Genomic DNA, 26,018 nt, shown 5'->3' with positions numbered 1-26,018 from the left:
GGGGCCCGCTGGGTCTTGTACTCTAGCGTCGATATCGCTCCAAGGGTGAGTGTATCCGGCTCTTGCCCACGCGGACACATTGCGAGCGCTTCGAAGCGACGCAGAAGAGCGGTCTGATGGCTGCGGTTTGATACCTTTGAGCGTGCAGATCCGCTAGATACATGTCTAGCACGTGAAGCAAGTATTGGCTACGGCCAACAGCGCCTGACAAAGTTTCGGCGGCTAGCTGGAAGCACTCTAGCTTGCACAGGTAATTTCAACTTCCCACGATGGAATGGAGCTCCCGTGGAGACGAACATGTGGCATTGAATGGCGCAATTCGTATGAGCAAACAAAAGTGGAGTGGGAAGTAGGAATACCTCCCGAGTATTCCGCCTTGTTGAATGCCATAATCGTGAGGACATGGTGATACCTCGAAGGTTCGCGGTGCACGTGAGAAGGTTGGAAAGCGCCAAGATTTCAGTGAAGGTACCTAGGTAGACATTCCGTACCTGTGCAGCAACTTGATTGCAGCACTTGGCATCTCGGAATATAGCCATGTGTTAGCCATGTAGTAGCCAAGTGCTGCAACTCGCTTCACGGTCCATGCGATGCAATGTTTCCACGTTTCTTGTAGCCTGTGCACTGTCCTCGGATACAGTGCACAGGATCCGAGGTCATGTCGAAGCTTCTTACGTTGGAGCTCAAAGCTCGGATGAGTGGTCCATGCATAACATGATCCCCGCAAACATCAACCCCACAAACCGTCTGACAGCTATGCACGTCATGCCATAGCATTTTGTCTGACCCTGAGTCGCCTATTACATAGAACCAGATCATCGCCATGACCTCGAAATTCCGCTGTCTCCGTTCGGCGCGTCTCGCAGCGCGTCACCCGTGTCCGCGAAGAACATTTGCTTCAGCCGCCAATAGCCGCGCAGACCACGTTCGCATCGTGGAAGTAGGACCACGAGATGGGCTGCAGAATGAGAAGCAGACGGTGCCTCTGGCGACCAAGATCGAGCTGGTCGAGAGGCTGGCAAGGACTGGATTAACTACCATTGAGGCAGGCTCCTTCGTCTCGCCCAAATGGGTGCCACAGGTTAGACATACGCGTCCAAGCCGGGGACATTCGCTGACCATGAAGGGCAGATGGCCAACTCGGCTGACATCCTCGAGCACGTACTCTCCCAAACACCACAGTCGCCGCATCCCATCACCTACCAATGGCTCCTGCCCAACGCCAAGGGCTTCGACAACTTCCTTTCCATGTGGCAGTCCAGGTCGACACCACCACCACCATCTCCAGGCACCGATAATGGCCCCGCCCTCAACACGTCCTCCTCAGACCCCAACGCCATGCCCTCAGCATCCTCCGGCGCCGAAGCCATGGGCAAAAGCCGCAATGCAACAACACCTATACACGAGCTCTCCATCTTCACAGCGGCGACCGAATCCTTCACGCAAAAGAACACCAATTGCTCCATAGCCGAGTCGCTGAAGCGTTTCGAACCTATCATGTCCAAAGCAAAGGAGATGGACCTCAAGGTCCGGGCATACATCTCAGTCGCACTTGGCTGCCCTTACGAGGGGCCAAACGTAGACCCCCACAAGGTGGCGGAGCTGGCAGTCAGCTTGCTCGAAATGGGCGCCGACGAGATATCGGTGGCGGATACCACAGGCATGGGCACTGCGCCCAAGACGCTGGAGCTCTTGAAGACTCTGAATGCTGCCGGTGTGACCAAGGACGACCTGGCGCTGCACTTCCACGATACCTACGGTCAGGCGCTGGTCAATTCCGTCGTTGCTCTGGAACACGGCATTCGCACCTTTGATGCAGCCGTCGGTGGGCTTGGAGGTTGCCCGTTTAGTCCGGGCGCGACTGGAAATGTTGCGACTGAGGATCTGGTACACTGTTTCCATAGCTTGGGCGCCAAGACTGGTATCGATATGGAGAAGCTGGCTGAGGCAGGTGAGTGGATCTCGCAAGAGCTGGGCAGGGCGAACGATAGTAGGGCTGGCAAGGCTGCGTTGGCTCAGCTGAGGAAGTCGGCATAGGGGTGGGAAACAATCAAAGTTGTGTATGCCCTCGAGTATGATACAGATTGGTATAGAATATGATGCTGGAAGCCTCGGTGTTCTTGGTCGCTTGCCCCAAACTGTCATAATTCTTGTTAAGAGACCGAACCTAGACGAGGTTACTGCGCGAACACTTACTAGCTACTTCGATGGCTTATCATTCGAGTCTGTCTATGAACTTCATCCCAAGGTCAGGCAATACGATGTTCACTCAGAGACCGATAATCAAGGGTAACTTGGATTCAAGAGGGAAGAAGTTGTGACACTGAAATCACTTTTAATTGTGAAAAAGGCGATGACATCAAATACTGACTTGAGGTAGTTAACTTTGAGTTCGAGTGGGTCAATCCATGGAAATGGAAGGAATGAAGTGAAAGGATGCACATATCGCATGTGTTTACGCATACTTATGTACAGAAAGTGGTACCTAACAAAGTACGCACTGAAGCTATGCTATAGACGTGTACATGATAATTCTAAGGTAAGACACAGTGTCTACTTTCGGGTAAGCTAAGTTCCATCTTTTGTTCAGAATCTAACTCGTTACTAGTCACCGACATCCGGTAGCGACGTTTCGGCCGCTTCTTGCTCGAGGGAACCCCACATGCTTCGTTCTACTACGACTTCTATCTCTTCTCATCTCACACCATAGCTTACACAGCTAGGCCGAATTCCTCCAGATTGAATTTCGAGCACTTTGACCATCCTCGATTGACGCATAGCTCGCTAGCGACCAGCCTTGGTGTTACGTGAGTCGAGACTTTTCAAAAGTGAGGCGATTGGAAAGGTCTTGTCTAACAGCTCCTGGGCAATGGAGGCATATGATACCACCGGTGCTGACAACCCTCTGGAATACCGCTTCTTGAGATTGAAGCGTCATGCATGCATGGAACACCATCCAGCGGCCTCTGCCGACCACGGTAGAGAAATGGCGCAGGTGAATCATAGGAAGAAACGGAACAATTATTAGTAGTAGGTACAGTTATATTGAAGATAGCTACCTCCGTCTAGAAGTTATTGACGAGATTAATATGTAGGTTAACATAGAATTGTAGAGCCTGCCTACTCACCACGAAAGGACTTTCATAACTCCCTCTGGATAAGGCCCAGGATTCCCCTTCAAACCCACGTCAGGTTGCACCCAATGTGAAAACACTCAAGGAGACTACCTCCAAGCTCTATCGTAGTGTCAAACAACAACGAGAAAACAAGGTCAGAATCCCATTCATTCGTCATTATCGCAGTACACTTTACAGGCTAGTAAGTAATATGCGAGTGCACTGCGATAAACACTCGCGCTTACAGTCTTGCATATGTTTGGCAGCCAAATTATATACAGACCAGATAACATATTCTTCAACAATCACTTCATTCACCTAGGATGTTCACTGTTTCGACTTGGCGCGAGTTCTCTCCCTTAACGCTTCGTGCTTTCTATCCTCTCACCTCACCACACCTTGCTTCTTCCGCTTTCCCCGTTACGTCGCCATAGATGGGACTGCGAGAGCCGCGACTCTTCACACTTGATCGCGATCGTATGTCAGCATCACGCCACACTGTGCAAGCTGACATGTAAAATGTGAGCGTTCCATTATACCCGTGTTTGCAACTGCGGTCGTTCTTGGGCCTAACAACTGAATCACCAACAGCTCAGGTCCATGGCTTTGACGCTACTTGGCCTGCCAGTCGAGCTCTTGGATCGCACTGCCGATCAATTCCCTGAAGCAGAACAAGATGGTCGTATGCGCCAACACGACGCCAAAAGCCTCTGGCTTGTCCGCAGGAAAACCGAAATGGAGACCAGAATCTGGTCCGAAAGGAACGTCCTCTAGTCTCGCATTGTTTATCGTTTGTCCAAGAGCGTTCGAGAATTTTACACTAGATTGCCAACCATGAAGATCTTTACGATACGCTTGGGACAGCTGGAGCTGCATTTTCTTACTACCCCGCTCAATATAGATATCAGCTTGGAACAGGCAATGTGTTACTGCCTCGAAGACTCTTTCAAGCACAGCTTCGCACAATGCTGCAGGGGTCTGCCTTGTCTGCACACAAACTTGTTCCGACGGGTCTACCAATCTTTACGGCCAGTAGCAATGTGCAGAACAGGGTTACGGTACATGGTGGCAGACCACGATTGTTGTACTGGAAGTTGTCTCGAAATCACGTTTAGAGCGACTCGACATCGGTTGTAAGCAAGATCTTGCGCCGCTAATGCTTGACTATCTATTTACTTCTCTCAAAGCAAAGCTTTACTTTTTTGATACATTGAAAGAAGTCGTTGGACTGATTGGTGTGCGAAGTCTCGATGAGACGGTGACGGATGCCTCCATATTGCCAGTACCATTGCTGAAGCTCACATCGTTCTGTTACTACGGCAAGAAATCTGGCGTTCGGCCTCATGTGCACGATAGCCCTGGGTTCTTTCTCCCTTCCTAGTAGTCATCACTGTAACATTTCGACCTTTGCAGCCTGAGGATGACCGTTAAAGGGCTCATCGACGTCATCAGAGTACTTACTGAGACCCTGGAATGACTGGGTTTGGAGGGCGTTGTACTAGCACAATGTACGTGGGAACATGTCCTCACTAAACTGTTGCCTCACGCTCCAACATTGGCGTACTTGTATCTCTCTGACTTGTGAGTGGGCGATGGCCTTTACCATCGATAACGAGGGCTATATGGCCGACTGGCAACTCGGAATCGTGATTATAGAATCCCCTACCCCGATACTTGACCAAATTCGATGTGTAGAGAGGTGGAAAACGGGTATGCTTGGGCGATTTGTAATTCCAAGGGTAAGTGTGTTCTCAAGCTCAACAAAGAAGACGACGAGTCTTGTACAAGCTGCAGACTCATTTCCCACTACTGCGCACCTAGCTACTCACTGCTCTCCGTGCAGCTCATCCCAACAACACCATGGAGAGCGTTCGATCATCGTCCCATTAAACTACGTCGCCGACAACTGTCGGTAGCATAACGACGTCACACAGTGTCACCAATGAATGATGGCCGCTACGGTAATTTCGTGGGGTAGTGTGCGGTAGCGGAAGCCCTCCGATCCTAGGGGAAAACCAACCAACTGCCGCAACTATCACGATCAGGTTTCCTTAGCCTGAATACACAGCGTCGCGAGCATTAGACACATAACGGCGCTGCGCTGCGCGCATTACGACCGGATCGTCTTATCCGAGATCAACGAACTACTGTACATCGAACGATGAGGAAAAAGAAAGGAAAGAGAAGCGTGGTGCAGGAACGCTGAGCGTGTGAGCATGTGAAGGATGCAACACCGACGCATTTTTCTCTATTATTATGAATTTTTTTTTTCATAGAGAGAATTTGAAACAACGAAACTTGTAATGGACCTCACGTTGAGAGTCTCGACTGTATGCAAGGAGTACCCGCCCAGCTGCATTGTGCCTGTCAGCTTGTGGCTTGACGCTCGCGTCCACGTCAGGAAATTGTCCAAAGAACCCTGGAAGGCATCACGAGCTGTCAAGAAAGCAAGATGATCGTCAGCGCGAACTTGGCAGCATCATTCCACGACCTTGCACATGTGTTGGATTTGAGTTTTACCATCGGCGAAACTATCGGTCGGGGCGCAGCCTTCTGTTTGGCTGAGTGGTCCAGGTGTTTGATGAGATTGGGAAAAAGATATGACGTGTGGCGGTAAAAGCAGGGTTCAATTTGTGGGCTAGCTTAGCGTGGCTGACGCACGGGGTGCGGGATCGACAAGGAACTTTGACGGAACAAGGCAGGGACAAGGACGCCAATGATGTGAAGTCACTTCACATCATTGTGCAAGGCTGCGTCATCGCCTGTGGCAGTATCCATGAGGGACGACATAAATCCTTTTCTTTCCCCTGTACCTACCTCGTATTCCAGCTACAAACATCCTACCAAACACATACTTGGAGCATCGCCTTCTCTTCCCTCTTAAATCTACTCTCCTCCTACTTGCTTGCTACCACCATCGCGACAATGGGTATCGGTGGTGCTGTTTTGAAGTTTGGCTCTACAGCGCTGTATGCGCTTGAGTTCTGCTGTGCTGCGGTTATCCTCGGTATTTACAGTTACTTCCTCGCTGTACAGGCGGATCGCGATGTCAACATTCCGGTTTGGCAACAGGCTGTCACTGGTCTTGCTGGCGCGACTGTTTTGTACACAATCTTTGCTGTCTTGTTGACTTGCTGCCTTGGCGGAAAGGTAAGAACATGCTCCATCGATATATAAAAATAGACACTAACGATATCTCTAGAAAATCTTTGCTTTCCTCGGCATACTACTCGACATCCTTTGCTGCGGTGCCATGATCGCCGTCGCCGTACTGACCCGTGACGGCGCATCCAGCTGCTCTGGCCGTGTCAACACACCTCTCGGCGACGGACCTGCCAACTCCAAGCAGGGCTTCGGCTCCAACGGCCAAGGCAACCAGATCACCTACGCCGCCTCTCTCGGCACGACCTGCAAGCTCAACACCGCCTGCTTCGCCGTCGCCATCATCGGCGCTTTCCTCTTCCTGCTCAGCGCTCTCGTCCAGGTCTTCCTTATGCGCCACCACAAGAAGGAGAAGGCCTTTGGTCCTGGTCCTAACAACGGCTACACCAAGGGTTCCGGCATGAAGTTCTGGCAGCGCCGCAAGGCCAACCGCACCATGGGACACCGCGATCCCGAAGTCGGTACCATCCCTGCTACCACTGCTGGCGGTCTTGCTGCCCCTACCGCGGCCCACGACTACCGTCCCAGCCACGACACTGCCTACACTGGCTCCACCGTCGCTGCTCCTCACTCTGGTTTCGCTACCGACAAGCCTGTTACTGGTGGATACCACACCGCCCCCCACGTCGCTCCTACTGCCAACTACGCCAACACTAGCAACACTGCTACTTACGGCCAAGCCACCAACTACTAGACGCAATCATCCCATATCATCTATGAGACTGAGATTGGCGATGCTCTAGATTGTGCCTAGTCCTTCATGCTTTCAGGCATGGGAACTTTTCCTTTTTTGTACTCTATCACGACGTTTACGCATTATACCACACGAGGGAAGAGAGGAAGTCGAACATTGAAGAAGAAAGACACTGTATGATAAAGCTGATACGAAACTTAATACCTAATGTCAATACCGAAGAAATATAAATGATCTTAAACATACTTGTCCCAGCCAATCGTGTGTTGAAGTGACTTCAAACTTAACATGCAAAAATCCGACGTGATTTTGGACCAGCGTCGTGATACATTCATAATCCTTTTTCCATCGTTGCGCACATGCGAGAATCAACATCAAAGCCGCATTCGATATATATTGTACTAGGTGTGCAAAGTGTAAGATAGACAAGGGATAAAGGCTGTGGACGGCTGTGGATCAGCGGGAGCCAGTGAGCGTGGTGGCTGAATAATCCAACAAACGTCATACTTCGTTTGGCCCGAGTTCCCGAAACTTTCATTCACGAACCTATACATATCGCCATTGCGACAACACAAGCCTATCCACAATATACCCAACCTTGAACTACACGAAAGATGGCCTCAAGCACACTTCCACGTTCTGCTATGCGCAGTCTAACCCGAGCGACGCCCTCTCTACGATCAGCACCTCGGCGCATTGCCACGAGATGTCTACACCAACAATCGTCGCCTATCACAGCCTCAAGACTGCAACATAGACCGACAGCACAGCCCTGGAGCCAAAGGGTAGCGGCACCTTCAGCGACAGTCGCGCGACGAACCATGTTCATCCAAACCGAGCCCACACCAAACGCCGATGTAGGCATTTCTCCGTTCCAGCGACATAGCCATACTAACAATCCCAGGCCCTAAAGTTCAACCCCAACCAGCGCGTCCTCCCAGAAAACATCTCCTCCCCGTTCCTCGAATACCTCAACCCCCGCTCTACCCTCGCCCCGCCACATCCATCCCCTCTCGCCGCCCAACTCCTCAACATTGACGGCGTAACCAGCGTCTTCTTCGGCGCCGACTACATCACCGTTACAAAGGACTCGGCCACCCCCTGGTCGCACGTCAAGCCCGAGGTCTTCGCCCTCATCAACGAATACATGACCTCGGGCCAACCCATCGTCAACACCGTCGCCGCAAAAGCTGGTGAGCAAGGCCAAGGCGGTCAAGAAGCCGACAGTCTTGCCTACGACGAAAACGACGATGAAGTCATTGGCATGATCAAAGAACTCCTCGACACGCGCGTCCGCCCCGCTATCCAAGAAGACGGTGGTGACATTGAATTCCGCGGCTTCAACGACGGCCAGGTTCTGCTCAAGCTGAGGGGTGCGTGCCGTACCTGCGATTCTAGTACCGTGACACTCAAGAATGGCATCGAGAGCATGTTGATGCATTATATCGAGGAGGTCAAGGGCGTGCAACAGGTGCTGGATCAGGAGGAGGAGATTGCTATGAAGGAGTTTGCCAAGTTTGAGGAGAAGCTGAGGCAGCAGAAGGGGCCTGATGCGACGGCGGGGACGGTTGGCAAGGGCAGTTTGGATTATGTGGAGTAGATGGGGCCATTGATTATGTGATACCAATGCATTCATTCTGCAACTGAAAAAGCTGTGTGTGTAGTAAGAAACTATATCATGTCGTGAGTTCCAACCGTGTGTACATGACATGCAGCATGATCAAGCTCAAGAACAGAATGACGGGGTATTCAGTGGTAGTATTTTAGCATACGAGAGTAGCGCTGAGCCGTTGAGCAAGTTCAAATATGCTACAAGAACAAACGATTGAGGAAAAGAGTCGTACTAATGCCAATATTCAACAATAACGAGGTAGGGTATCCTGAACGTGCCAATGCTGCTGCGTGGAGGAAACAATAAAGCAATGAGAGAAAAACAAAAAACAACAACAACGCCCCTTGTATGCTTTCATATGCTCCCACACATGGCTTTCCACAATCGTCATATATCCAAATGCAAGTCATCCAACCTCCTTCTTTTCGTCTCTTTCATATGTTAAATCGTGAACCTCCATGATAAAAAAGATTCCCATGCCTGGAAACCGGTCATAAATCGTCAGACACACACGTCTTCTCCAGTCAGGCCGGCCGTAAAACACACACAATCGTCATATCGTTTCCAGAGTCATCACGAGCCGTCTTCCAGCAGCAGATGCGAAACCGCATCTAATGCTTCGCCCATGGAAGCCCAAAAGCTGCGTCTCGGAGGAGGCGAGCGGATGATGTGAATGACCTTCCTCTTTGACAATGATGATGATGATGATGTTGATGGCAACGACAACGACGACGGCACATCATCCGCAACTAGCGTGTCAACAGTACTGCGCAGTAACTTTGAGTACTCCTCGTGAATCTCGTGGGACAAATCTTGTACTTCCTCCTCGACTAGCGTCATACAACTGTCTAGCATGGATTCTTTCTTCGAGTCCTGCTCCTTCTTCTCCTTTTTCTCCTCCTCCTCTTTCTCACCATCTTCGTCTTGTGAAACTTGATTCCCAGCCTCGAAATCCGAGAAGACGGACTTTACAAGATCATCTTGGTGGTAGTAGTGCTGGCTCTTGTCCAAGTCGTCGCGCAGACTCTGGCGAACCAGTTTCATCTGCTTGCGCAAATCGTTGATGACGTCGAGTTGAATGCGATTGAGCGTCTTGACCTCGTCCATGCGCGTTTTGAGGTCGTAAATATACTTTTGCACACCCGCGATGTAGTTGCCTACTTGCGAAACATAAGCCTCGTGCTGCAGCGTTTGGGCTTCATGGAGCGTCGCTTTCTCACCCTCTGCTTGTGTGATGCCGAGCCCCTGACCAACGTCTCGAGAGGAGGACGAGGACGAGGAAGAAGACTCCTTGTCGTGCGTCTCGTTGGCGTGTGCGCTGGGCGTGGAGAGATGGGCTGTCATGGCTTCGAATTGTCCGACTATGTATTCTAATTGGTCTTCGTCGGGCTGGTGTGTTTGGATGAGGTTCTCAAAGTGCGCGATACACGACGAGAGGGCGTTCTGCACGGGCGACGACGTTCCTTCTGATACGTCGGCCCAGGGCGTTGGAGAGCCGGGGCGCTCGGTGTGGTTGCGACGCAGTACGCGCGAGCTGTCGGGCGTATAGGGATAGCGCAGTTCGCCTTTGGACGGTGGAGGCGATGCATCGTCGTAGTATAGCCGCGTAGGTGTGTATGGCGCTGGTTCTGTAAGTCGGGAGTTGGGTTTCGGTCGTGGGCCTGTCGTGGGTGTGTTCAGTCCGAAACTATCTGTGACCCAGGAAGGCTGGTCGGGTATGCGTTTGGCCTCTTTCAGCCAGCGCTGCTCTGTTGCGGTAGGATATTGTGGAGGAGAGGTACCGTAGATATTGAAGTAATCTGGTCGCGGGCTGGATTCGTCCTCGATCTCAGGCGGCGTCCATGGCCGTTCCAGGGTCCGGGGAATGTCCCTTGTGCCCTCGTAGCCCGACCGAAACATGCTCTTCTGTTCTTCCAGAAGGATGCGCGCACAACCCGGGAGCTCTCGGGCTATATTCGCGGCTTGGAGAGCGATGCGCTGGTGTTCAAGAAGCCGGAAACCTGCGTGGATGCAGGAGACGGGAGGAGGCTGGGTTCACCGCTTGTGACGTGCGTGCATGGCCTCGGTCTGCAGCATGGGTAGTGCGCCAAGGACTTGCTATCGATAACATTTTGTGGCCCCTCCCATTGGCTCGTGAATCATTAATTCTGGCTTCAATACATTGCGACGACTCTGTGACACTCGTTCTGCCTCCTCTCTGTCCATAAAGCAGTGCTGTAGAGATACGCTCCATACTCCGCAAACATGGCGCCACAGGTATGTCCAGAATCACACCATCAGCCGACCACAGAACTGAGCGCATGACCATTTAGCTGGGCGTTCAGCCATCGCTTGACACCATTCGAGAGGTATTGGCTGCAGCAGTCAAGTCGCCCAACCCACCAAACCTCGTACCCGTATTCTCCTCGATTCCCGCCGAGTTCTTGACCGCCTCCAGCATATACCTGAAGATATCCGCAAAGTGAGTGTGACTCATTCCAGCGCAAGTGGCGTGGGAGGGGTTGTGTCGAGATGATGAGCTGGTTGCGCGCATGCTGACCCTGGGCTCAGATCAGAGTCAAAACTCTCGTTCCTTTTCGAGAGCGCTGCAACAACCGAGACCATAGGCCGGTACAGCTTCATTGGCGCAGGTCGGTACTTGGAAACAAACTTCCGGCAAACACAGTTAACAAGCTTTTAGACCCTCGCAAAGTCATCAAGACCGGTCCCGGCCATGGCGAAGAGACCGACCCACTACCCCTCCTCGAGAAGGAGCTTGCGAAGAGCCGCGTCGCGACCGTACCCTCAATACAACTACCGCCCATGACCGGCGGTGCTGTCGGATATGTTGGCTATGACTGCGTCAAATATTTCGAGCCCAAGACAAGGAGGAATGATATGAAGGACGTGTTGGGCGTACCGGAGAGCTTCTTCATGCTCTACGATACACTGGTGGCTCTGGACCATTTCGCACAGGTTGTAAAGGTCATAACATACGTCAAGGTACCAGACAGCATGGACGACTTGGAACAAGCGTACGAGGAAGCGAAGAGTACGCTGAAGAAATACGTGACAGTACTCAAGGGCAAGGACATTCCGCTACCAGAACAAGGGCCTATTCAGCTCGGTAACCAATACACGTCCAACATTGGACAGGACGGGTATGAGAACCATGTCAAGGAACTGAAGAAGCACATCAGCGTTGGCGACATCATCCAGGCGGTACCATCTCAACGGTTTGCAAGACCGACATCATTGCATCCTTTCAACGTATACCGGAACCTGCGAAACGTCAACCCCTCGCCGTACCTATTCTATGTCGATTGTGACGATTTCCAAATAGTGGGGGCAAGTCCCGAGCTGCTGGTAAAAGAGGAGCAGGGTCGCATCATCACTCATCCCATTGCTGGCACCGTCAAGCGGGGCAAGACACTGCAAGAAGACGCAGCGCTCGCGGAAGAATTGTCCAACTCTCTCAAGGATCGGGCCGAACATGTAGGTTCCCTGACGACAAGATGCATGCAGCGACGTTGAAAAGCTTACAATGCCTTCGTAGGTCATGTTGGTCGACTTGGCTCGCAATGACGTCAATCGCGTGTGCGACCCACTTTCGACACGAGTTGACAAGCTAATGGTAGTCCAAAAGGTGAGCAGACTGCCGTCCGAACCGTGATTACCGTGGATCGTGCGATGAGCTACCGTGCGATGATATCAAACCCAAGAGCTATGCTAATTGTTGTCGACGAAACCAGTTTTCACACGTGCAGCACCTGGTCTCGGAGGTCTCAGGGGTGTTGCGACCTGGCAAGACGCGATTCGACGCGTTCCGCTCAATCTTCCCCGCCGGTAGGTAGCGCGGTGGAAAAAAAGTTGGAAGTGTGGCTAACCATGTGTAGGAACGGTGAGCGGTGCGCCCAAGGTGCGCGCCATGGAGCTCATTGCCGAGCTTGAGCGGGAAAAGCGCGGTGTGTATGCTGGCGCGGTAGGATACTTTGGCTACGGCTCTATTGATGGCGACAAGGAGATTGAAGGTGCCATGGACGTGAGTAGTCTTGCCTTGTTCGAGGTTGACAGGAGGCTGATGCCCAGCAGACATGCATTGCGCTAAGAACCATGCTTGTCAAAGACGGCATCGCGTATCTCCAAGCAGGGGTGGGTTTGACGAATTCCCTGCTTTAGTGTGCGGTGCACGAGCTAATGATTGGCTACAGGGCGGCATAGTTTTTGATTCGGACCCTTACGACGAGTGGATGGAGACGATCAATAAGTTAGGTGAGTTTATTTTTCCTTTTGGTCGTCTGCTCCGAGTCGACGCACAGAGCTGACCGCTGTTTGGTAGGCGCGAACACGCACTGCATCACTTCAGCTGAAGAGAAGCATCTGGCCGAGCAGCAGGACAGCGCAGACGATGGCGAAAAGGACGCGTCGACGCTCGAGGGCGATGCAAAGACGCGCATTTCTCTTGCGGCTTGATTGTCAGACTGCTGCGCCATGCGCCACAATTGATATCTGCCGTAGGGTGGTTGGTGATTGGCAGCGATTGGTACGTCTTGACCCGGTGAAAGCGATCTATGGGCCTGGATCTCACAAGCTCCCCTGCCACTCGTGGGGAAGCGAGATTCATGGGTTCGCGGTAGAGTTATGAAACTGAAATGAGAGGGCGGGTATGCATTACTGGCGGCAGACGCTACCACGACGTCACGAGCGAGTGGTGGTGCTTGAATACAAACAAGATTTGATTAATTTTGCAGCCCGTCACACCAGCGCAAGGGGACATGTAGACGGCTTGATGCTGTGTGAAAAGCGTGCCTGTGTGCGCCGGTGAGGAGCCATGACGAGTGTGACGGAGCAGATACCACCGTCTGTGCGATTTGCAACGACAAACTGGTTCGACATGTGAGTTGTACATGCAGGTTCGGATATCGGCCGCTTGGGCGTGGTTGGCATGGCTACATCATACGGTAGGAGCGCCCGGGGCATTGGCCAATGGGCGCGCAGGGTGCAGGTCGTGCTTTCCGCGTTTCCTTGCTCTGGCGTCGATCGTGGAGTCGCTGTGCCTGGGCTTGGCGGCCCACCCCTGCACACGACTAGACCCGCTACTGACGCTCCAACCCGTCACCAGCCCGTTGCAGCCTCCTGTTTGCGCGCGACTTCACTCTTTACCAGCCACGGACCAGCCCCAACTGTTTGTGTCCCCTACGATATAAACCCACTCCTCTTCCTCTCTCTTCCCACCTCATCACTCAGCATCCTCAACCTCAGCAATCAACTCACTCACCTTGACTCCAGTCCCACTTCGATACCTAGTATCCTACTCCAATATCCATCTCTTCCACACAAACACTCCTCCCACCTACAGTCAAGATGAAGTCCTACGCTGTCCTCGCTGCCACCTTTGCTGGTGTTGCTCTGTCCCAGGACATCCCCATGCCCAGCGGCGACTGCGCCGTAAGTAGTCCTCTTTATCATCTATTACTTTGTACTAGTACTAACCTTCGCTTAGAACCTCTGCATTAACAACATGGCCCGCATTGCCCAGACTGAGTTCTCCTGCGCCTCCGACGACATTGGCTGCTTCTGCACTCAGTCCAACTGGGCTTACGGTATCCGCGACTGCTCCCGCCAGGCTTGCGATGCTGACCAGTCGGCCCAAGCCGTCTCATGGGCTTACGCTCGCTGCGCTGGTGTCGCTGCCACTGCCACTGGCTCTGGCGCTCCTGCTGCTCTTCCCATCTTGACCTCCGCCGTTGCTAGTGCCACTGCTGTCGCCCCCGGCTCCATGGTCACCTCGGTCATTACATCTGTCGTCTCCAGCGCCGCATCTGGTGCCGAGAGCGTTACCTCTTCCATCGGATCTGCCGCTTCCTCCGCTCTTGCGTCTGGCGAGTCTGCCATCAGCTCTGCCCTTGAGTCTGCCAGCTCTGCCCTCGCCTCTGCCAGCGCCAGCATCTCCTCTGAGCTTGCCTCTGCCACCGACTCTGCTGGCAACGCCATCTCTTCTGCCACTGACTCTGCTGGCTCCGCCATCGCTTCCGCTACCGACTCTGCTGGCAGCGCCATCTCCTCTGCTACCGACGCCGCTGGCAGCGCTGCTTCCTCTGCTGGTAGCGCCGCTTCCTCCGTCGCTCAGGGTGCCGCTCCCATGGTCACTGGCATTCCCTTCGCTGCTGGTGCCGGTATTGCCGCCTGGCTCTTGCTCTAAGCGTCTTGCCCCACTGACAGGCTGTTCTCATGTGAGGCCTGCTTCATTGCTAGCCTCTGGAGACACCTCGATCCAACTCAAGATCCTTGCCTGACGGAGTAATGTGTATAATGATGGGCGGTAATGCAAGGTGGGCTTTGGATATCATGATGGATGGGCAGCGCTTCTCTTCTTTCCTTAACGAACACTCACGCGAAAGGCATGATGATAACGACGGATTCGTTATGCCTGGGACTGTTTTCTTCACGACTGCGACTTGATACCCCGAATATGGGAACTGGGACGGGCCCCTTAGCATTGGCCTCTGTATATAGTAAATGAATGATAATACACTCACGATATCATCTCTTGTTCCATCAGTGACTATACATCTCTTACTCTTTGTCTGCTCCTGCCCTTGCTGCTATGATGCCGTTTGCGCGATCGCGGACATTCGAGCAGCAGCCACGATTAGGCTGCCCTGAACCGACCTTGTGCAACGCTACAGTGCGCCACGAACGTGAGGGGTCATGCAAGTCACACAATGGAGGAAGCTAGCAATGATGAATCATCATGGCTGTAGGTAATCGTAGTGGAGGTTAACTAAGTGGTGGAATGTAAAGCAGAAGACATGAAGTCAACTTAACCTCTCCTCCTCCACTTTTATTATCCTTTTTTTTTCTTGGATTACATTAATCAGTCAGCACTGCACAGCCCCAGCCTCGTTTTGAGGACCGCGGCCCCATACCTATGATGGTGGTTTGTGCGTAAACTTGCGTCTTTTGTTCAAGTGCTGCTGATGCCAGTCGGACTGACTGCATTGCATTACAGATCGTGTATATGTGTGTGTGTGTGTCTGACATAAAAAGGGGATCAGGGTTGGTTTGGTTTGGTGTGGTGCGGTGCGGTGCAGATCATCAAGGGTCCGAGGTAGGTAAGAGAGAGAGTGTGTGTGTGGAGAAGGAAGCACTTGGACCATGTGTTCGCGCATGCATGCCATGCGATTACGACATGTTTGTGCAGAAGTTTGTTGAGGAGAGGGGAAAAAAGGGAAGGGAACGATGTCAGTGCGTTTGTGGAGACGGACGGGAGTAGTGAGATGGGTAGGCTGGTAGGCTGGTAACGGTAGTGGTAAGGATGATGGGGGAGGGGGTGCTGTGAGGTGGTGGCTGAGGTGGAAGGGGGGGTTCCGGTGGCTTCCGGGGGGAATGACACCATTGTCATCATTTACACATCGACACGTTGTCTCTGACACAGGCTCAATGGACACATTTTGTAGTATTATTTTAGATTGTAGATAGGCTGACTAAATCAACTGATCTTCATTGCTCATAGCGTACGGCCTACAAAGTTGCTCTTCACTTTCAGCCTTGTCCGGATATTACCTGCAGCATTAGTAACTTACTCTCATTGGTCGAGGCATGTGAACGTACTTCTTATTATCTTTCCTTGTCCCTCCCGCTGCTTTCGAATGCCAATTTACAGGACAACCACAAGAATGGCACGTCCCATTGACACCACCCTGCACAAACTTGGCGCAATTGCAACTCGAAGTGTCGGCACCACTACCACTGGAGCACGCCATTTTGGAAAGAGCGGTGCGAGGCTGAACGTAAGAACTAAGACTATGCGGAAGACTGTAATAGTTGAAGGGATGAAAGGCGAGTGAATGACGGTCTAGAGAATAGATGATAGTATCTAACAACCACGTTTTATATCCAGATAGCGAGTATGAGGCTCTGCCTTCATCCTCATCTTCACCGATGACTGCTGTATAAAGATCAAATCATAGCCTGACACACTTGACGTGTGATTTTCTGTACAACCATAACCTATCATCTATGTGCATCCAAGCCCAGGCAGTCATATGCTCGCCGCAAACGGCGATTTGTAATCTTTGGTATTAACTAGGGTAGACGAGAAGTTCCCAAAGGAGCCTGATGCATGATCTTACATGCAAAGCTGGGAAGGGCTGCAAGAACACAGTCGAACATGAATGAGTTTTGTTCGAGTGGATTGCAGTGAAGCAGAAGACACCTAGGTAGATTTATGGTAGGCGCGCACGGATAGAACCTTGAGGGATTCACGCTCTTGATCCTACTCCGCGGCTCCATGTCTGATGATTTGTGCGAATTTGCGTATGCAGGTGCTTACGCGTGGTGGATCGCGGGTATCAGGGAGTCGTAGATCTCATGGGGTTGGGTAGTGGGGACGGGAGCGCGGATCAGGCGTTCAGTTATGCTATGATTATGCATTGCGAGCAAGGGTAACCCGTGTCATTGAATTTATGGAAACAACCGGTGAAAGCAACAGGAAGGGGCAGGCTGTTAAGTAGTGGTTGGGATGACGAGGTTGTAGTGGCAGTTCGTGACTGGGGCTGAGCAAGGTTCCATTGGCTTCCTGACAACAACTTATCCACACCTGCATGTTCTCATGTGTTGCGCACGATGAGCCAGAAAAAGAGAGTGTGTGTGCATCTCTTCTTTTCTGGGGAGGCTTACAAAAGGTGGAGCCGGTCTTACTTCTGCTTCATGTTTCGGACAACCATGATAAATCTGTGGATACGCAAGTATCACAGCTGCTGCGGAGCAGTACATTTCCCCTTCAATACTGAATGCCCGCTTGAACGTGCAGTCGCTCGCTGTTTGTACAGTCATTGTATGATGTTGTTCATTTTCGCTATCTCGGCCTCGGCCTCGACGCCGCTTGTTGAAGCCTGGCGACTGCCTTGTTCTACGTTTTGGTCGACTCCAAAAATCTTGGTATTACACTGATTGCGGTATATCCGATCTTGAAGAACTTTGCACTCGCGATCATGCCATCAAATATCTTAAGCCTTTGTCTTCAAAGACCGAAGTTTAGTCTCGGTTGCATCGCGAACTTTCGCCTTCTCACCACAAGAATCCTTCCAGTGACCAGCAGGAAGGTAGCGAATCTTCTGTAGCAACCCCTGTAGCATTTACCATGGAGGTGAAGAAGAAAAGTGCCCCCTCGTCCGCATCCCCAGCAACTGCTCTTGTCAAAGCTAATCACGACAGTAGAAGAGCTTGAAGCACCATCTTAAAACAACACAGACCCGGACCTAGAGGCTCTTGAAAACATCCTCCTACCAACCACTACACGTATATTCTTCGTCGATAGCAAAGGCACTACATAGCGAAAGCTCAGTACTGAGCCTTCAACGACATTATCCTCTCTATCCGGTTCTTTCATGTTTGAACGGCCAGATCCTTCTGCATTTGCTGAACTGAAGCCATCAGTGTTTGATAAGACGAAACGAGGCGATGCAAATTAGGAAAAACTCACTCTCACAACGATCTTGACGACGAAGGAGAATTTGTGAGGCAAAGTGAGTTGAAGCGGCGGTTCTGGACAATAATATGAATATGTCACGAGGCTTGTTATTATTCCTTTGGGACGCGCAGTTGCCTTGCTAAATTTCTGAGTTATGCCAGGAGATCAAGGCACAGGATTAAACTTTAAAGATAAACACCCTTGCGCTATCCATGCGAAGGTGCCGATGGACGGGCGTGATGACATTCGGCGCTTTGATGACCGGGGCTGTAATTACAATGTTGGCCGAGTTATCTTACATCCGGAGCATGTTGTCAGAGTGACAAAGATACCGAGAAGGAGAAGCTCGAGAGCCAAGGTTCCGTGTTGCCGTAGCTGTTTCCAACATGCAAGCCGACATCATCGCTAGGCGACTAATGTAAAGCTGCTATGTTCTGGTTACAAACGTCCTCGGGCGTGATTTCATCGCATGATTGCTCCACAAAATGGGCAGTTGTTCCGATGTCTAGGATGGTCCTGGCAGATGCGCATGAATTCTCCGTATTGAGATGCCAAATTTAGCATTTGCGGGTGCAGATACCCACCGACGGGTAGCTACTACGGATGAAGTCAGAACAGCCGGCGGGTAATCACGTGGGCTCCTCGAAACACCTACCTTCTAAACGACGTGTTTGATGGCTTTCCAAGCTTCAAGGTAATTTCTTTTGCATAGAAACTCTCAATCGGCATGTACTGAGCTACTAGACCCTGATACTGACACCATTACTCTACACGGCTGGAGGTGCAGCGAAGGGTCGACGTAGGCTACCTATGCATCGCTGCTCCACGATACGAGATAATGTGGCTCGCTCGATATATTTACGAGATAATTATCGGGGTCTATGGCCTATGATGGTCTGTGAGGGACGTGTGCGATGTGGAATGACCGCAATGCTTAGAGAAAGGAGGCGACCAGAAAACTCGCTCGCGCCGGTTGGTTCGAAAGCTCTTTCCCCACAAAAATCTGCAAGGATCGACTACACGAAAACTGTCTTCAGCGTCACTGCTCGTAACTGTTCCCAGTCTGACGTCCGTTCAGCGATTCACTGTCCGTGGAGCTAATCTCCAATGTAACATCGTATAGATATGTCGAAAGCACAAGCATTCGCCGCACTGGCGCCCGAAATAGACGAAAGCTTGTCCCTGTGCTTGTCAACGACAGACGTAGACCGACATGCATATATAAACGTTGAGAGTCTTCCATCAAGTCTTCACTACCCAGCATCCATCGGTCTCTTCCTACCAAAACTTGCTCATTCCACCCACCTTCGTTACCAATCTACAAACCAATCATGAAGTTCGCCATCGCTGCTCTTTTCGCCGGCATTGCGGCCGCCGCACCTACCGCTTCACCTGACGTCCACGGTGACCCCTACGAGACCGTCACCATCTCCGGCTTCTCCTACGCCTTTCCTTACAAGGGCGAACCACAGATGAACTTCTACATCCACTCTCAGCGCGTTGATAACGTCCACTGCGCTGCTGTCAACTTCGAGGTTGGTGGTGTCTACAGCTGTGACGACCCTTCATACACATTCCGAGTCCTAGAGGAGACGGGCCATAAACTCAGATTGGCTCACGTTCTCAACGGGTGAGTTTCCTGGACGAGTATCGAGTTGGGAGGACGTGTGCTGACATTGATATAGACCATCCATGGTGGGCGACTTCTTTATCCATATGTATGGACCTATCCCTACTGCCCTCTCACAGACCGGCACTTCCACAGCCGACTTGGACAAGGAGGGAACCGCTTAGGAGAGCAGTGGATTACATAGTAAGGGATCTTGCTGTTAGTAAGACCCGCAACTGAAATGATAATGTGTTTTCGAATCATCCAGATGGTGCAAATGATGATCCATGCGATGTTTGTGCTGTGAGAAGTAGAAGTGCAGCCGAGATGAATGTACGTGCTGCTTTGTTGCAACATTCTTTACCTGGGCCAGCGGAACATGTCATCGTGATCCCCATCGCCCTACCACAGTCGGCTGGTTGTTTTGGCGGAGATCGAAACACGGAAAGACAATTTCATCGAGCTATGAAGAGGAGATAATAGTTGAAGAAGACGAAGACGGAGATATGCTAGAGATGCATGCAGAGAAAACGCTGCAGGGGTTGACGGCGAGAGATCAATCAGATCCGAGAGAGCTAAATCCGACATAACACTCCAGATACGCACCAAACAGAGCTCATGAGGTCATGAGCTCCTGAGCTATTACGAGAAAAGTCGCTTCTGGCGAGCTCATAAGCTCGACTTTGGAGACGAGGTTAGAGAACTATTGAATGGTGAAACTGAATAGACACCGCCAGTGCAAGCGCATCACCAGGATCCTAAATCTGCTATTACAATAACGAAAGTGACGGCTGTCGCGTCATCGAATGCTGAATCGCAAAGGAGAGAAATGTAATGGCTGGAAACGAAAGAGGAAAGAATACCAAAGGAAGTGCTTGCCATTCAAAACCGTAGGAATATGCCATGGCAATGAGAGACAATAACATCCTTATCTGTAATGGTTGTTGACGGTGTGGTAGAAGTTCTCGACGTTAGCTTGACCTACTTGAGTACCACCGCCCAGATTGTTGTGTTGCAAGTTTCCTCCGAACTGCATTCGTGGCTGGCCGATGTCTCTGTTAATATCCTCCAAAGGTAGTTCTTGAGAAGATTCTTCTGATGATATCTTGCGGCCCTTGTCACGGTGTCTCTTCCTCCAGAGCCACCAAATCCCTGCGCATAGAGATAAGAACACTATCGAGGTGACGATACCAATGATAGCGGAGGTCTTCTTAGAAAGCCTCTGCCCTGACAGCGTTTTGTGATTGAAATTATCAAAAGTTTCTTTGACCTCCGGCGAGGCCCACGTCGTCGGCAATAGATCTCTATTCTCATCAATACTAAGCGCAAAGATAAATGTAAGCTATTTGTACTGACTTGTTCTCGTATATCCTTCTGACAAGTTCTGGTGCAGCGTAAGGTGAAGCGGATGCGTCATAGCTATCCTTCAGTACAAGGTTGGTCGTGTCAAGGACCCCAAGACCCTGCGACCACTCGTCCGTTGAGTTCCACAGTGGAACTGACTCAGGGTTAGCCCCGCCGGTACAGATGGCTTGGTTGTTTCCAGCAGACTGGCACTGCATCCCGACCCGGCGCGGGTAGTTTGTGAAGGATGTCTTGGTCCATCTGAAAGCCGGAAGAGACAGAATGTAGATCGTATCACTCTCGGATGACTGGTTGAAGTGGCCATAGGCGAATCTTTTCATCATTTAGCATTGTAAGCAAACACATGTAAGTCGTGCCAATGCTTACATCTCAACGGTTTCATTTGCCTCGTCAATAGCCATGAAGAATGCAAATGTTCCAGGATCCGCTCCCAAGCCAGGAGGAATATCCCCTTTAAGAGGTTGATTATATGATGTGTTTTTGCGCTTATCAAAGATCCATAGGTTACTCCAGCCGGCTCCATATTCGACCTCCGTAGCTTTTGGATACGCTAATCCTCCGAAGGAGACTAACGTGCCATCTGGTCCGAATGGAATGTTGAACATAGGTCCTGGCTTGAAAGGCTTCTCGTTAAGACCAGTGAAGCGGGATGCAAAGAACTGTCCATCATTCGTCGAATTGGTGAGCTCTTTCGAGTCAAATTCGAAACTGACCAATCCTGCGACGCCGAAATCTTGGGTGAAGTTGCTGATTCCGAACGTTGTCCAGTGCGATATGAGTCCTCCCATGTAGTAAGCCCTTTGGCCGTCGTATGAATATGCACCACAGGCGATCTGTTGGAAATTTGGAGGCATCGGCTTTGCCGCGTTCTTTCCAAGTAATTTCAACCAGGATCTAGACGACTTGGAGTTTGACTGGGGAAGTGCCCAGATCTCTGGCAAACGATCTTCATAGAATGAGTTGGCCTGAGTGTCTTTGACGCGACCATCAGCGGAAAGCTTTCCGCCAAGAGCGTAGACTGTCTGCTCTTCGTCCACAACTAATGCCTGGCATAACAGCCCTGGAGCTTCAGATACTATCGAAGGGGCGTCAAGGGTTCGATTGTTCCAGTCTTTGTTTAAAGGAATCAGGAAGCTATCATGTTCTACCGTATATGTGTAAGCGGCTTTCGGGCCGTTGTCAGTGGGGTTACTTACGGTAGATGAGGTTGTGGTCGGCATCTGATTTTAGGCCTCCGTGAACGATGAGTTCATCACCTACTCGTGCGACTATATTGATTAGTACGCACCGTACAACCTGTTAGATAGTGAGAGATACTTGTGTGATATATACGTCGCCTCTGTTGGCCTTGCGCATGTACGAGGAAAGCGAAAGACAGCAGGAGCTGAACATGGACGACAGCCCCCGACCTGCATAACTTATGAGAACAGCGAAAAAAGAAAAACATTGATATACGGGAAAAGCGACGACAGACGAAGTCGACAATGTTACTCAGGAGCTTTTGAGGCGACTTGCATAGATTCTAGAGGACTATGCAAGTGCATGGATGGTCGCTATCATCCAGCCCCCAACATCTTAAGTTCAGCCCCTAAAATAACGATCCGTATGCAGCCTACCTGCCATGGGGGCTCTTTGGCCACACCAATACCGCCTCTTCTTAATCTCGTATTCTTTGGCGCTTGGGTCCAAGCTCACGTTCCGTGTAAGAACAGCGATCGATATGTAGTAAAACCAGAGCTGTGCTGCGAGGAAAACTGTGTTTTGTATCGCCGAGCTCTAACAACGTGAACTAAAAGACAGCAATCAACCTGTTTGGTGCTAATCTAGACAATGTAGCTAGAGTAGGTTTCCGTGCAAGCCATGTTTTTCCCGCTAACTAAGACAAGATGAACAGTGGAGCAATCCCTGCTGTGAACGCCACATGACGCCACTTGTACGTTGTGTCACATTGGCTGCACCGCAGGCTGAAAAAAGCAAACCAAACTGAAATGACGGCCGGATCTAGTTTCGACAAGACAGCGTGTGGCAGTGAAGCTTGTGAGTGTATTTGACTCACGAACTCTGCAGTCAACGTAGCGATGTGGTAGATCTTCCTCCAATAACAACTCATCACCAACATTGTCAGTACTATGAGTACAATGCAGCCTGGTACGTGCTGAGCTCGTGTGTCCGCTCAGCCGCCGACCGGTCAAACATAGACAAGGATACGAAACTGCCAATCCTTGGGGCTGATGCCTCATGATCCCCCTTGGCCTATGATGAACCGGTGAGCTCGATTTGCCCAAACGCGTTGACGCTGTGATACACCACTCACGCCTCAATAAGTGTGATATCGAGCGGCCAAACAAACACAGCGGCGCTTATTAGAAAGATCAGCGCAGTGAAATAGCCTGGGCTGTGGCTCTATCCAGCCCGGTCTGAGTACACCTCTAGGCCTCCGAACATGCGGAACCTTTTCAAACGTTTCGTGCCACACTCAACCCCAACCAAAATCATGACAAGCAACAGTAGTACCAAAGACGATCAACAGATTCAAAAGATTTCAGATGAGTATTTGACGCCTATCGTCAAAATTTCCGAAAACGCTGAAGATGGATATTTTCCAGAGAATGTCACGAAACTCTGTCGCATATTCGTAGAATTCCGGGCAATTTTTGAAAGCATTGAAAGCAAGGAAATTCGTCTGTCTACCACCAACGACCAACTGAGGGCGAAAATGGACCGCTATGCAAGTCCGATTCTCGAGTACCTCAAGAACTACCAAGCGGGTCAAGCTTTGCCTCGAAATCAACTCGAAGAGTCAGCGAATTATTTCTGTCAGTTCGCCCAAAACGACATCAAAGCCACTTTTGAGGAGACCAAACGCTTGCGCCAGGCGTACGAAGGTCTGATGAGAGGCCTCAATGCGGAGCAGAGGCCCACGAATGCACAACATAATTATTCCATGGGTACCGGCGCTCAGTTCATCGCGAGTAACCAAAACAACAATTCTGGTTCCGGCTTTCAGTTTAATGGTACTGTGAGTAATTTCCACAACAACGGGCAGGATGGAAGTCGAAGTACCTAAAGAAGGACGATTCTGAATGGCGTGGGAAAATTGTTTGGGCCATTTTATTGGTGTTTCGAAAATGGGTATGTATAGCCCTCCAGGACCTTGAAGTGCATATTGAATAACAGGATACAGTTTTGGTGTATGATAATCGGCGTTTGAGCTCTGCTTTTGATTTGATATATGTGTATCATGGTGTGTTTGGCCTTGCTAGTATCATCTGAAACTGATTGGTCCTGCGAAACTGCCGGAGAGTTGTGTGCCAGATCCTGTATTGTTGTACTGTGTGCCGCCATAGGTAGTGTATAAATTGTTCTTCTTTGAAGAAGAACTCGTCGAATGGTCGTAAGGATGATCAGATTCATCTTCTTCCCGTTCTCTAATTGCCTTATGCAGTCTCTTAAACGCTTGCTTACGTCCTTCACCGTATATCAGTGGCATGTGAACATTGCATATCCCTAAGAGCGAATACGCATAATCTTCTTCGCGTTTGGCTTTACGATTACGAGCCCAGTCCATGCGTTGTTTGGCATCGAATTCTGAGATGACGCGTGGGCGACGAAGGACCCTTGCAGGAATTCCAGTGACATCAATGATCTCCTCATAGAGCTGTTGTTTATTTCCTAGCCATTGATGGTTCGAGGAGAAGAACTCAACAGATTCCGGCGCTAGGAGCTCCTGGAGTGTCCAACAACGTGTAAACCATCTGCTCTTCCCAAAGTCTTGTTTCCATCGATCTCGGCCTTGCAGAGCGTTCTTATTATCGTTCTGGTTCTCTAGTTCAACGTCCGATAGATACACATAGCATTTATTAGCTCTTTGGTACCATCGAAACATCGAGTTGATTGCTTCTGAGAGCTCGGCGCTGCTATGCTTGTTGATGCAGCATGTGTCGACCCAAAAGTATTGTAGTCCATCCTTCAAAGCTTGATTTCCGCAGAATAACAGCTTATTATAACCTTTTTTGTTTCTGGCCGTGTCGTTTTGTAGGTCCTGGTACGTAACCTCGTCGTCGCTATGCCCCCAGGTATGTGACAGGATTGCGTATTCTGGAACTTCATCATCGAAGCGCTCGACTAGCTTGAAAGAGTTCGCATCGCATTTCTGCAGGAGATGCATAGAAGTAGCTTGGCGCAACGCGATCAGTGTAGGTAGACACAGGGAGGAATTTTGAGGCTGGGTGTAGCGAGAGCCTTGTCACCAACATTTGCACGGATGATGAGGAGGGCGGAGGATGAGAAAGAGAGGCGCGCATGTCGACCAGGCTGAATGCTGATGACCGAGAGGCGGCGCTACCTACGTGGCGTCATTCGCGTGGAACGGACAGATGCCTCCGGTGAGCGTCGAGGTGGCACGGAGGAGGGGCAAAAGAAAAGCACAACGTCTGGACGAACGGTTGCCAGTTCTCAGTTGACCCTCGCCCACTTGACCTTTTACTGAGCTCTTCCAAGCTTGCACCTCTACAGCGATGCACCATGATGTGATCCGATAAAACTCCCATTACAAGCTTCGCGGCGCAAATCTCGCCATAGATATAACGATCAACTATACGCGTCCACAGCAAGTATTGAGATTCTGTGATTAGCGCGGCTGGGCAATCTAGACACGAACGCAACTATCATGCGCAAGATATTTTCTCGACAAGGCTGTAAGCAGGCTCAATGGTAGTATAGACAAAAGACCTTTTCTCAAACCCGAAAGATGATGCATAGGGTGTGATGTTAAGATATATGTTGGCTGGGAAGCAAATTCGCAGCTAATCTCTTCACTGCATGATTACTCTGCATGAAAATTAGAGCTGAAGATCCATGCGCGAAATTGTGTCGCATTTGCTATCCGTAAAGTGTAAGCGGTAGCCAGCGGTAACGGTATATGCGATCTAAGCCGCATGGGGACTAACATTGAGATTGGACAGCGTCCAAGGAGGCTGGAAGTTTCTTGTGTTGTCGGGCCAAGC

At 50.8% G+C, this 26,018-nt stretch overlaps 10 protein-coding genes across 10 annotated transcripts; 7 read left to right on the top strand and 3 right to left on the bottom strand.

Moving 5' to 3' along the window:
• Positions 1–823: 823 nt before the first annotated feature.
• Positions 824–2,037, top strand: J4E82_005805 (uncharacterized protein; the record flags this gene model as incomplete). The annotated part of the gene is made up of 2 exons (XM_051732066.1): positions 824–1,081; positions 1,132–2,037. The coding sequence occupies 2 exons, from the start codon at positions 824–826 to the stop codon at positions 2,035–2,037; spliced, it is 1,164 nt and encodes a 387-aa protein (XP_051588086.1).
• A 4,004-nt stretch (positions 2,038–6,041) lies between these two features.
• Positions 6,042–6,972, top strand: J4E82_005804 (uncharacterized protein; the record flags this gene model as incomplete). Its single annotated transcript, XM_051732065.1, has 2 exons — positions 6,042–6,266; positions 6,319–6,972. The coding sequence occupies 2 exons, from the start codon at positions 6,042–6,044 to the stop codon at positions 6,970–6,972; spliced, it is 879 nt and encodes a 292-aa protein (XP_051588085.1).
• Positions 6,973–7,586: 614 nt separating this feature from the next.
• J4E82_005803 (uncharacterized protein) lies at positions 7,587–8,572 on the top strand (the record flags this gene model as incomplete). Its single annotated transcript, XM_051732064.1, has 2 exons — positions 7,587–7,829; positions 7,877–8,572. 2 exons carry the CDS (start codon positions 7,587–7,589, stop codon positions 8,570–8,572), a joined length of 939 nt encoding a protein of 312 aa, XP_051588084.1.
• A 585-nt stretch (positions 8,573–9,157) lies between these two features.
• J4E82_005802 (uncharacterized protein) lies at positions 9,158–10,483 on the bottom strand (the record flags this gene model as incomplete). Its single annotated transcript, XM_051732063.1, has 1 exon — positions 9,158–10,483. The coding sequence occupies one exon, from the start codon at positions 10,481–10,483 to the stop codon at positions 9,158–9,160; it is 1,326 nt and encodes a 441-aa protein (XP_051588083.1).
• Positions 10,484–10,828: 345 nt separating this feature from the next.
• TRP2 (anthranilate synthase component 1) lies at positions 10,829–13,036 on the top strand (the record flags this gene model as incomplete). The annotated part of the gene is made up of 10 exons (XM_051732062.1): positions 10,829–10,840; positions 10,897–11,045; positions 11,135–11,214; positions 11,265–12,058; positions 12,120–12,209; positions 12,316–12,409; positions 12,460–12,605; positions 12,656–12,715; positions 12,775–12,835; positions 12,903–13,036. The coding sequence occupies 10 exons, from the start codon at positions 10,829–10,831 to the stop codon at positions 13,034–13,036; spliced, it is 1,620 nt and encodes a 539-aa protein (XP_051588082.1).
• An 891-nt stretch (positions 13,037–13,927) lies between these two features.
• On the top strand, positions 13,928–14,765 carry J4E82_005800 (uncharacterized protein; the record flags this gene model as incomplete). Its single annotated transcript, XM_051732061.1, has 2 exons — positions 13,928–14,011; positions 14,067–14,765. The coding sequence occupies 2 exons, from the start codon at positions 13,928–13,930 to the stop codon at positions 14,763–14,765; spliced, it is 783 nt and encodes a 260-aa protein (XP_051588081.1).
• A 4,604-nt stretch (positions 14,766–19,369) lies between these two features.
• J4E82_005799 (uncharacterized protein) lies at positions 19,370–19,832 on the top strand (the record flags this gene model as incomplete). Its single annotated transcript, XM_051732060.1, has 2 exons — positions 19,370–19,668; positions 19,724–19,832. 2 exons carry the CDS (start codon positions 19,370–19,372, stop codon positions 19,830–19,832), a joined length of 408 nt encoding a protein of 135 aa, XP_051588080.1.
• A 1,068-nt stretch (positions 19,833–20,900) lies between these two features.
• On the bottom strand, positions 20,901–22,635 carry J4E82_005798 (uncharacterized protein; the record flags this gene model as incomplete). The annotated part of the gene is made up of 5 exons (XM_051732059.1): positions 20,901–20,951; positions 21,000–21,324; positions 21,379–22,156; positions 22,209–22,268; positions 22,629–22,635. The coding sequence occupies 5 exons, from the start codon at positions 22,633–22,635 to the stop codon at positions 20,901–20,903; spliced, it is 1,221 nt and encodes a 406-aa protein (XP_051588079.1).
• An 871-nt stretch (positions 22,636–23,506) lies between these two features.
• J4E82_005797 (uncharacterized protein) lies at positions 23,507–24,079 on the top strand (the record flags this gene model as incomplete). The annotated part of the gene is made up of 1 exon (XM_051732058.1): positions 23,507–24,079. The coding sequence occupies one exon, from the start codon at positions 23,507–23,509 to the stop codon at positions 24,077–24,079; it is 573 nt and encodes a 190-aa protein (XP_051588078.1).
• Positions 24,080–24,277: 198 nt separating this feature from the next.
• Positions 24,278–25,180, bottom strand: J4E82_005796 (uncharacterized protein; the record flags this gene model as incomplete). The annotated part of the gene is made up of 1 exon (XM_051732057.1): positions 24,278–25,180. One exon carries the CDS (start codon positions 25,178–25,180, stop codon positions 24,278–24,280), a length of 903 nt encoding a protein of 300 aa, XP_051588077.1.
• Between the last annotated feature and the right edge of the window lie 838 nt (positions 25,181–26,018).

The sequence above is a fragment of the Alternaria postmessia genome, assembly GCF_024291825.1.
Source record: "Alternaria postmessia strain BMP 2775 chromosome Unknown scaffold_32, whole genome shotgun sequence".
NCBI classification, from domain to species: domain Eukaryota; kingdom Fungi; phylum Ascomycota; class Dothideomycetes; order Pleosporales; family Pleosporaceae; genus Alternaria; species Alternaria postmessia.
This window is presented reverse-complemented; position numbering and strand designations above follow the sequence as displayed.